The sequence below is a fragment of the Muscardinus avellanarius genome, assembly GCF_963383645.1.
Source record: "Muscardinus avellanarius genome assembly, chromosome: 17".
Classification (NCBI taxonomy): Eukaryota; Metazoa; Chordata; class Mammalia; order Rodentia; family Gliridae; genus Muscardinus; species Muscardinus avellanarius.
In genome coordinates, this window is record NC_137803.1 from 53316809 (window position 1) to 53328489 (window position 11681).

An 11681-nucleotide genomic window follows, 5' to 3' on the forward strand; every position below is an offset into this window, starting at 1 on the left:
AGCAGGAGTTGGTAGAATTAGAATAAGCAAAAACACGCCGGGCGTGGTGGCGCACGCTTGAAATCCCGCGCTTGGGAGGCTGAGACAGGAGGATCGCACAGGTTCGAAGCCAGCCTCAGCTACTGAGTGAGGCTCTCAGCAACTTAGTGAGACGCTGTTTCCAAATAAAATATAAAATAGGTCTGGGAGTATAGCCCGGAGGTAGAAAGCCCCTGGGTTCCACCCCCAGTACCACAAAAGAAGAAAAAAAAATAAGCAAAAGCAAACGTAGTGAGAACCTGTTTCCAAATAAAACAGGGCCGAGGGTGTGGCTCAAAGGTAGAAAACCCCTGGGTTCAAACCCTGGTACTCAAAATATAAACAAACGAAGGCAACTTCAATACTGTTGGCTCCAGGATCTCTGGAATCACAGACCTCTAGTAGCTTTCCTGATCTACATTAGAAATACATAGAGCAACGCTGAATTTTTTTAAAGAAAGAAAAACCTATAGAAAAACAATTTAAAACTTCAAAACTTACTCTTCCTTGGGTTAATTTAAGCGTAAGAATGAAAGAGATCTTAATTAAGAGCTTTGCAGAGTACTTAAGTTTGTCATTTTGTTGACATTTAGATGTAACTTCCTTTAAAAACTATTCTTGGGTATCAACTAACTAAACTGTTGGTTTAGGTTATTGTACTGCCAGATAAGATAAAATTTGAGATAATTTACTGGAGAGCAGTCCAGTAAGTCAGGAGTCGACTTCATTTTCACACTCACCCCTGAGGCTGTAGGTTGTGTTGGAGAAGTATTCTTACTGCAGTCGTCTGAGTTGGAGGAGGTGGAAGTCGGAGTGATAGGGACGGAGTTACTGCCACTACCTGCAAGAGTCAGAACAAGCCTTATAGTAAACGCGTATCTCCTGCTAAGGTTGGCAAATACTTTACGATCCAAGGGCATTTTATTATATTTACCAGAGCAAGTCTTTGACTTATTGATGTTTTTAGGTTTTCGTTTCCTGGTTTGAATTCCCTCTTTTTTCATAGCAAGCGGCCGAGGCACCTGAAAAATTTTTCACATAAGCCTTGAGTTTAATACTGAAGGAAACCGAAGACTCAGCCCTGGCACTAAACACCCTCACGGAAAAGAACTTGGCATAAGTTTCAACTTTTGTTTTCATACATACTCAATAGATTGAGTACACACACTATACTTTCTCCATCAAATATGCACATTTCTTCTTCAAAAAGAATGGGACAAACGGCTGGGGAAGAGGCTCAGGGGTACTGCACTTGCTGAGAATGCACCAAAGCCCTGAGTTTAATGCCCGGCACCAAAAAGAGTGGGGTGACTAGCCAAGGAGAAGTTTTCCAATTTAGTACTAATTGTTTGAAATAAATTTAATTATAGAGTAAATACTTCTTGAATGGATGAGATCGTGTGAGCTGGGCTTGGTGGTGCACACCTGAAATTCCCAGTACTCGAGAGGCCGAGACAAGAGGATCACAGGTTTGAGGACAGCCCTCAGCTACCTAGCAAGGCCCTGTTTCAAAATAAAAATTAAATAGGCCTGGGATGAAGCCCGGAGCTAGAATGCCCCTGGGTTTAACTCCCAGTCTGTGTCTGTGTCTTCTGTCTGTCTGTCTCTCTCTCTCTCACACACACACACACACATCATGCACTCTTCGTCCTACAATGTATACTATTTTTCTTTGTAAGATTGACATGTCTGTAGTATCTTGTGCAATCCTTCAAAATTAAGGATATACTTTAACCAAAACTATCAAGTGTATATCACGTCTAAATCTCTTTGATATCATTCAAAATTGCTTAAAGATATAAACTAGGTTGTTGTGCTTTTTCCAGTCGGTTTCTTTGCTTCCAATTTAAACACACGGTTACTATCATGCTCTCGCCTCTAAAAACGCAAGTTCCGTGTCTTCTCCTTTCTAACATTGTCATGGATCCTACAGTGAATGTTTGACTGGCAGCGATCTGTTTCTTACTGGTACATAACATAGTTCCTATTATAAATAAAAGCATTCGTTAAGGTACAGATACACATTCACACGTTTCACTTTCATTTGTGATTTTTTGTAACTGAAGCCATGCACAGACCACATGTTGAATGCAATACTCATGAGCAGAGTCGGAGGCGCACCCCGTGGAGTTTCATGTAGAGTCCACACGCATTGCACACAGGTTCTCCCTCTGCATTCCTGCGCCATAGGGTGGTGGTCGTGGTGTGACAGTTGGCACAGGACAACCCAAGCCGCCGTGATGAAGGCTAGAAAAACGCACAGGAATGTAAGTGGAAGTATACGTGTGATTTTGAGGTGCTTTAAACTATTTTGGGGAGTCAGGGGCATCCCTCCCCCCCGCCAGGCATGCACCTAACCCCTTTTATTTTTTATTTAGAAACAGGATCTGGCTAGGCTGCTGTGAGTCATGCTTGTTACTGAGGCTGGGCTCGAACCTGTGGTCCTCCTGTCTCAGCCTCCCGAGTACTGGGATTGTAGGCTGCACCACCATGCCCGGCTAGCTCAACTATTTTAATGTATGCTATATACAAACACTGATGTATCATGTTCCTGTCTTCATTATAAATGAAATATCCCTTGAGAAAAAGATCTGCAAGGTAATCGGGCCGACCTTTGACCTTCCTGAAGAAACTAGGCTGACCTACGATGCCGAATCACATACACTTGATTTTTTCCCCCAGCCTATTATTACAGATTACAGAATAACCCTGTGAGTACTGGCTCCATGCAAAGCCCTACCAGCAGCACATGGAGAACTTCAGCTGTTTCTTGACCAAGAATTTACTTTCCCACTTATCGCTGTTACTTTTTAAGGGGAATTAGATTTTCTTAAAGTCGCCAGGTAAAGAGTTTTATTCTGAAGTGCACCAGAAGTAAAAATAGAGCTGGACATTAACAGGAGTCTCCCCAAGCCCCAGCCACCGACAGAGGGCTTCGGGACTCCAGATGCAGTGCCTGTGGGAGGTACAATCATGAAGCCCCCGAGTGCTCCGAGGCTTTAGGAGATAACATACACAGACCTTAGGAAAGGTCCTAATGTTTGGGAGAAAATTCTGTTCCACTTCCTCTAAAATACCACGTGTGAATTACAAAGAAGGAGAATTTATTTATTTAGCTATTTATTTCGTGATACTGGGAATGGAACTTGGGGGCCTTCTACCTCCGGGCTGCACCTCCAGACCTACTTTATTTTTCATCTGGAAACAGGGTCTCGCTACGTTGCGGAGAGCCCACGTTGCTGAGGTTGGCCGAACACCTGATATGCTTGTCTCCACCTCCCAAGTACTGGGATTACAAGCGTGCGCCATCACGCACAGCCTGAGAATAAGAATTTAAACTAGGATTTCTTCCCCAGAATAACAGAACGTTATGTTTTCAAATTACCAAATTTGAATTTCTTTTAAAACCTGTATTAAATTACTATAAAAATTACACTGTGACTTCAGTTAGGAAAAGAAAAAACTAGGAAAAATTCAGTGAGCAAAGTAAACTTTTTTTTTTTTTTTGGGTGGTACTAGGGGTGGAACCCAGAGGCTTTCTACCTCCGGGCTATACTCCCAGACCTTTTTTTATATTTTATTTGGAAACAGGGTCTCACTAAGTTGCTGAGAGCCTAAGTAGCTGAGGCTGGCTTCGAACCTGTGCGATCCTCCTGTCTCAGCCTCCCAAGCGCGGGGATTACAAGCGTGCGCCACCACACCCGGCACAAAGTAAATTTTTCACTTAGAAAAAAGTTAGCTATACGGAGACGACCAAAATATAAATTCATCATATATTGGATAGTCCCAAATTAAAGGATAGAGATTTCCATATCCTCTGCTGGAAGACTTAAAAAAGTCAAATTGCGTTTTGTATCTGCAGTTCTCATCTGTTGCCTTCCTTCAGCATCATTCTTTACAGTCAAGTTGGAGAAGCAACGGCACCACTGAGAAGCTGGCGGTGATGCTTAGCGCTGAGCCCTACACCAGCTCCTTAGAGCGGGCCCAAAGGGCTGACAGGAGGACTGTCTGGGGGCTTGCCTTGCCAGAATGGTAACAACATTAACAAACCTTACAGCAGAGTTTCTTTTCTTTGGAGTTTAAAAAAAGAAATCCATTTTCTACGCAAGTACTCCTTTTCTCTCCATAAATGTGAAATCAATAAACAAGGGACAGAAAGATTCATTTTACAAAGCTGGGCATGGAGGCACACACTTGTAATTCCAGTATTTCCAAATAAAGAATTAAAAATCGGGCTGGGGGTGTAGCTCAGAGGTAAAATCCCCCTGGGTTCAATCCCAGCACCACAAGAAAAAAAAAAAGATTCATTTTACAAATAGTCCGTTTATGATAGCTTCCAGTGGAATTTGGAGCCAATGTAAAGCAAACTTGTTATCAGAATTTGCCATCCTAACAGAGAATTTTATGACTGTCAACTACAGATCCTAAGTGAAGCCATCCTCAGAAACATGTGAATTGAAGGTGAGTGGGTTATAAAAGTTCCTTGTAACAAGCAATCTCAGTGATATTCCTCATTGACAAAGAATTCAAGTTACACCATAAATCTCTTATTTTGCAATGTATATTGCAAGTTCAGAGTCGCAGTTATTGGTTGGGTACTGCTGGCTAAACAAACCTGGGTCCAACATTCTGTTTCTAAGAACAGTCACAGCCAAACTATACACAAGAAGCCCACAGGAGAACGAAATCGACAGGGACACGCCCCGCAACGGGTAGCATTGATAACCCACTCATGGTTGACCTTGGCTGCCGCCAAGACACCTGCCACGACAGCAGAGAAGACGACTTGATTCAGAAATATTAAAAACAGCTTTCTTGCTGCTAACAAGTTGTTTTTACTAGTAAGTGGACAAAATAAATGCACTGTCTAAATGTGGATGTTTCTGGATCAAATGTACGATTTAACTAAAACCTAAATGGCTACTGTTACGCTCCTTATTTGCTCAAACTTGAGAAAATGCTACTTTCCAGAGTTCAGCTGTACACTCTTTGGTGGGCTTTCCAAAAATTAATATTCTCACTGTTCATGCATTGTCTGATACACAAGAATAAGAGACTTTCTTGGAATGTTTTCCAGTGACTGTTCTTTTAGTGTGATACATTTAAGAAAAATAACTGCAAAATATATCGCACTGAAGGCCACCCTTTAAAAAAAAGTTCTAAACTGTGGGAGGTTTTAACAAGTTTAAGGCACATAAGCTCATTAAGTTAACCTCAGCCACTTTATTTTAAATGCATTAAAAACAAAACAACCATAAAGCTAATTGCTTCTCTTTAAGGTGTCAGACTTACATTGTGATGCAATTTCCCTCTAATCTGTTTAACACAAACAGCTTGTGTAGCGTTTGTTCTGCTAATTACAATTAAATAAATTACTCGGATACTTAAGATGTCTGGCAACTAACTGTAAAAATATTTTCCTTTAAAAAGGCATTTAGAAGCCGGGTGTGGTGGTGCATGCTTGTCACCCCAGTACTTGGGGAGCTGAGACGAGAGGCAAATGAGTAGTGAGGCTCACCAACCTAGTGAGACCCTGTGGCTAAATAAAAATAAAGTGGTGGGGGTGCATCACAGAGGTAGACCGCCCCTGGGACCAGTCCCCAGCACATAAATAAATAAGGCGTTCGGACTATTAATATTTGGGCTAAACAAATGCTGGTCGTGCTTTTTTTTTTTTTTCCTAATAACTACCTTCTGCTAAGTAAGCTCAGCGTGAGACTAATCCCTGGAGAAAATTCGAATCCACATACATTAAAAGACGCTGGTGAAAAGCCTCAACTTGGGGACATACTGCCTACATTTTCTCTGGCGCTACAGTGTTTCTCCGAGGAGCCCGATCTCAAAATGACCAAGCTTATGAGTAAATACAACTTCACCGGACGCAAGGACGACCCAAAGACGCCGGGAATTTGGGGGCGACCGGTCCTCCCGGGGCAGGAGGCAGAGGGGCCAGAGGGGGGGCTGAGGGAGCCGGGCCCGCAGGCCTGGCGGTGGAGGCCGGCGCGAGCCCCCCAGCAAGCCCCCGCGGCCCGCCCCTCGCAGGCTCCTGTGCTCCGCGCAGCCGCCCCCGTCCCCGCGGACTCACCACGCGCTTCTGCGGCTTGATGAGGGGCCGGCTGAGGCCGTTCATCTTGCTGTAGAGGCCGCAGGCATTGCACAGGTAGTGGCCGGTGCCGTCCCGCCGCCACAGCGGCGTCTGGATGGAGCCGCAGTTCACGCACTCGCGGCCCTCGGGCAGGTCCTCCAGCAGGTCTGCGGACAGGAGGACAGAGGCGGTGAGGCCCGGCCGCCGTCCCTGCCGATTGCCCCCCAGCTGTCACAGGCTGGATCCCTCACGACCCAGGGGCCCGTTCCCCAGGGCCTTGGAGCCGGCCGCACCGGGTTAAGGGGGATCCGGATCCCGGCCCTGCGACCACCAGGCCAGCACCAGGCCCCTGCGCCTTTTTCTCCACTAATATTTATAAGTATTTTCCATATCCACCATCTTTATTTCTTACTCCTTTTCTCCAGTTTTATATGCAAGTGAAATTCCAAGTATTGTTCTTCGACACTCATCTCAATTAGATGAGAAAATGACCCAGGTCCGCTCAAGAAAATGAGAAAATGACCCAGGTCTGCTCAAGAAAAAGAAAAAAAGCACTAACATTATTAAGCAGAGTTGAATGTTATTTCCGTGCCACAAGGACCAAGCATAGAAATACTGATTTCATTCTGTACTATTTTTTTTACAAAAGATTGACATTTTACTGACTGAAAAAAATCACCATGACCTTCCCAGCAACAAGTAAAACCACCGCCTGTCTTCCTACACTAAAATTTCAACTCCTGTGATCTATTTTAGATGTGTTTATTTTACATCATTCACATTATTTGGTTTTCAGAATTCACAACGAACCTAGAGCTGCTAATTAAAATCAAATCTGCATTAAGAGTAAATGGTTGTGACATTACTGCTTTCCCTCCAGAAGGCTCAATATGAAAGAATAATCTGCTCTTTTAAAGGAGATAGGTACTTACTAAATACAGACTTTTAAAAAAATAAATGTCTCCTGTTTCCGGCTCTTTATATTAAGATGGGTTTAAATGTTCTAATTTGGCATTCTTCAAGTATTTCTGAATCATTTTTAAATATAAACATCACACTTCTGGTTTTATTTGAAGATTAAGCATGCTCATTCCCCTGCAGTTAATTGTTGGGTCTGCCATCCGTTGTGGTAAAGAAATTTAAGTATGACTTTAACATTAAAATGCTTTAATCCATTAATAATATTTGCCCGACAAAACAAGTATCCTTCTCCTTTCTAAAATCTTGAGTTTAAAAGAAACTGGCGTTCTGTACAAGACGAGTTCAAAGTTGTCCTGGGGTTACTGCAACTTAGAACACATCACAAAGATTTATTCTTCTCCGCCCTAAAAGCCACTATTGACTGCGGTAATCAGTAAAATACTCAGGACTTCAAGGACGCTGAAGTTAAACAAGGTATTTGTCTTTGTTGTTGACTTTAAAATGTTACCTATCAGAGCCCCCTCAGCAGAGGAGTTGGGCATTCCCTGGAAGAGCCGGCCTGGCCTCCTTCCCCTCTTCTGGGAACAATTAAGACAGCCTCTCTGGAGAAGACAGTGTGAGCTCCAGGTGGAACTCTACTCATCCGAAACCCAGGGACAAAACTAAAAGCCCACTCTGGATAAAGAAAATGTAGATTTGTTTCCAATTTTTAAAAAATTCTTATTTCACTTCTACCTCTTCCCCACATCTACCAAGCGGCTACTTAACTATAAAATAAGAAATAAGATCTGTTTTTATAAAAATTGCAAAATCTGACTGTGCTGGAAGCTTGTGTCTCCCTCCTAAGTGGCTGTTTGCGGCGTCTCTGGGAGAGTGGCAGGCTCCGTTGTCAACTAGTAGAGCACTGTTCTGAGGAGCTCAGGGCCAGGGAGGGGGCACTGAGCACAGAGCCACCCCATCAGTCCATCCTGCCAGCAAGGGTGTGTTTCCAGAAGCATCTATACTGGGCGGGTTGATAAAGCTCAGACAGAGATCAGGTCTCGGTCCTAGTGTTTGTTCAAATTAATTAAAAGAACCTGTATCCAAACACAGTTTGTAAGCATATATATTTTTTAAAAATCAAAGCGAAGAAACAGGAAATCTAGCTAGGAACTGGATTAGAAGCCACACGAGGGACAACATTAAGGTCTCTCATCCCAACACTGGCTGGTCCCAGGGCTTTTGCTTTTGTAAGAAGCCCTGCAAATTCATGTTCCCTGACCCTTTCACCCCCACCCTTATTTTTAAGCAGGTTCTTAAAAGTCTACAGAAGATTTTTCTAACTTTGTAGTGCCATGCTCAGAAGGTGTAAAAATTAGGGAAAGACTGGGCTAAGTTTAAAACACAAAGGCACTAACTTGCCTGTAACTGTATTGTCCTCTTTTAAAAGATTTCTCAAACTTTATTTCCAAGTTACTGTTAGCAGCAGCTGAAGACTCGGGCTGTCTTTGGACTCAGTCATGTGACTGGTGGAAGCCTAGGGACCTGCAGATCCAGCTGAGGTGTGTCCAGAAACAGGTGCAAACTCTCAAACTGCAGCCCCTGACACACCCTTCAGAGTCCCTACAGGACCCAGACAAAAGCTGCCCGAAGACCGCCCTCAGCGCTCCAGCCCAAGTCTCTACCGGGTCCTCTGGGCCTGCTCCACCTACAGAGGGTAAGGACGCCTCCGGAGCCAGCCTTGAAGGATTACAGGGGGGCTGGAGCTCAGTGTCCCGATGCCCTTGGGAGAAGTGAAGTGCCTGTTACCAAGAAGCTGCCTCAGAATGCAACGTGGGCACTGCCGTTTTATCTAATCAGGGCCCCCCAAAGAACTTGATGTCCCGACAGGAAGCCGGACCTGGGGCACAAGATACCAAGGTAGTACAATTTGGACCAACATGCCTCCCTCCTCCTCCCCACTTCTGTGATCCTAGGGTCCCCCCGCCCCGCCCAGGACTCCCCTCAAAACAACAGAAGACATGTTATTCCTTGGAGGAAAAGTTATCATCAAACTTCTAGAAGAGACCCGTAAAGGTGTCAAGCACACCGCAGCTGAGAACTCTGCAGGGCCCAAGCCCTTCCCGGCTAGAACCAAGCATGAGCCAAAGGAGGGGCCTCCAGGCATTTGACCACCGTGTCCCCTCTTCACCCCAGTGTCCCCTCTTCACCCCACGACTGCCTGCCACAGGAATGAGTGGACGTGGAGCTTGGAAACCTGGTGGGCTGGAGTCTGAAGGAAGAGTAGGTGGTCTTGCTCTGGGCTCCTCGTCCCGGCCCTGCTACTGAGAAGAGCAGCCCAGAGCCCTGCCCACATGATGCCAAGGCTGAAGGCCTCCCGGGACCCTTACAGGGCAGCCGGCTACTGTCCTCTCGTCCCCTCTTTTCCTTTTTCTCACTGGAGGGGAGAAGGATGCCAACTAATTCCTAGGCCATTTACTGCGCGGTGGAGCACACTTAAATGCCCTTTTCCACCGCCCCGGCCCTGGTTGGGACTGCACATAATCCCGGCTGCTCTGGAGGCTGAGGCAGAGGGTCCTGGAGACACCAGCAGCCTCAGCAGCCGACCAAGATCCTGTCTAATAACTGGCAACAGCAACAACCCGGGACTGGTGATGTAGCTCCGGGGCAAAGCACCCCTGGATCTTAATCCCCAGGGCGGGCAGAGGGTGTCCTCCAGAAAGCACCGGAGCGCAAGTGCGCACGTGCATTTGGGAGACCTGAACCAAATGCCCAGCACCCTCCCAAACACCCCCCCCCCGCGGGACCTCGCTTTTGCGCCCACCCAAGCTCGGGCTCCTGGCAGAGCTCAGTGCCGCCCGTCCCACCCCGGCTGCTGCTCGTCCAGGCCCATCTCTCCCTTCCCTGCAGAACGGCCGCACCGGCGCTACCAGCCGAGGCCATGCTGCCCCAGGCCCGGGAACCCGACCGGGGGCCGCAGGGCGCAGGCCCGGCTTACCTGCACTGGGGCCGCGCGGCACGGGCAGCGGCGCCCCGGCGCGGCTCGGCAGGCTGTGCAGCACCGGCGTCTCGAAGGGTCCGGCCGGCCAGGCGGGCGTCAGCGGCGCGCCCATGTAGGGCGGGTAGGGGCTCGGGTGGTGGTGGTGCGGGTGGTACGTCCCGTTCAGCGGCCGCGCCGCCGACAGCGAGTTGTACTGGTGCCCGCGGCCGCCCATGGCCGCCAGGTCGCCGCCGCCCGCGCCCCCGCCGCCCGCCGCCGCGTAGCCCCCCGGCTCCCGCGCCGCGCCGTTGGCCAGCGGGGGGCTGGGCGGGTAGGCGAAGCGCGCGGGGGCGCCCGGGCCCGCGCCCCCCGGCCCCGCCGCCCCGCCGCCCGCCGCGCCCCCGCCGCCGTACGGGGGGCTGTCGGCCGCGGCCTGCGGCCAGCCGGGGTGCGCGGCCGCGCCCGCCGCGTGGCCGCCGGGGGGGCCGCCGCCCGCGCCCTGCAGGTAGGGCAGGCCGGGCAGCATGGAGCCCACGCGCGTGGTGGGCACGTAGACCGGGGAGCTGGCGGCCGCCGCCGCCGCCGCCGCCGCCGCCGAGTGCACGAAGCCGCCGGCCGCGCCGTCGTAGGCGGCCGGGCCGGGGCCGGAGAGCGCGGCCAGCGTCTGGTACATCTCCTCGGGCTGCTCGGGCGCGAAGGGGCTCAGCTTGGCGCCGCGGCCGGACCACAGCAGCTTGCCGGCGGCGGCCGCCGGGTCCAGGTCAGCGAAGAGCAGCAGGTCCTCCCAGCTCGGCGGGGCGCTCCCGGGGCCCGCGACCCCCGGCGCCGACGGTCCGTGCGCCGCCCCGAAGGGGTGCGAGGCGTAGGGGCCGGGCCGCAGCGAGCGCGCCGGGGCCCCCGCCGCCGCCTGCGCGTCCAGCTGCGGCGTCCTGCGGCCGCCCGCGCCGCCGCGGGAGCAGGACGACGAGGACGAGGACGAGAGGGGCGAGGGCGGCGTGGACGGCCCCCGCGCCGCCCAGGGCCCCGAGTCGCCGGCGTCCGCGGCCCCGAAGCGCTTGGGCAGACCCCAGCCGCCGTCAGTCAAGGCCATCCACGGTCCCGCGCCGCTCGCAGCCGACTTCTAGCTCCTGCGCGGGGGGGAGAGGCGGACGGAGCGGGAGGCTCGGGACGCGGCCGCGCGCCGCCCCCCGCCGCCGCCCCTCCCGCCCCGGGGCTCCCGCCGCCGCCCCGGCCGCGGGCGCTGGGAGGGAGCGGGACCGCGCCTGCGGGGCGGCCGCGGGGCCCGGCGCCTCCCCCCGCGGCCCTGGCCAGCATCCCGCGCCGCACGCGCGCCGGCTCCCGGGGGGCCGGCCCCGCTGGCCCCGGCTCCCTGCCGCCCAGGGCTCCCCTCGGGGCCGAGGACACGCCCCGCCCGCCCCGGGACGGCCCTCCCCGGAGAGCCTCGGGGCCCGGGGTCCCCGGGCGAGGGTCGTTAGGTCACGGAAGGCAACCTGCCCCCGAAAACGAAACCGCCGCTCCGCCCCACCTCCCGGGGCGCCGGCCGGACCCCGCCGCGGGGCAGAGCCGCGCAGCCCGGCAGAGCGGGCGCCGGGGTGGGCAGGGCGGCCGGGACCCCCGCCCGCGCCCCCGACGGCGCGCACCTCGGCGCGGCCCCCAGCGCCGCCGCGTCGCGGGGTGGCGGGGCGCAGCAGGGCGGGG

At 51.3% G+C, this 11681-nt stretch overlaps 1 protein-coding gene across 1 annotated transcript in view; it reads right to left on the reverse strand.

Annotated features, from left to right (window-relative positions):
- Positions 1 to 11073, reverse strand: part of GATA6 (GATA binding protein 6) — a gene marked incomplete at both ends in the record, with an annotated part of 30167 nt that extends 19094 nt beyond the window's left edge. The window contains 5 exons of the mRNA XM_080714847.1: positions 759 to 859; positions 953 to 1040; positions 2140 to 2265; positions 6104 to 6270; positions 10002 to 11073. Coding sequence (XP_080570973.1) covers positions 759 to 859; positions 953 to 1040; positions 2140 to 2265; positions 6104 to 6270; positions 10002 to 11073 — 1554 coding nt within the window. The remainder of the gene's footprint in view (positions 1 to 758; positions 860 to 952; positions 1041 to 2139; positions 2266 to 6103; positions 6271 to 10001) is intronic.
- Between the last annotated feature and the right edge of the window lie 608 nt (positions 11074 to 11681).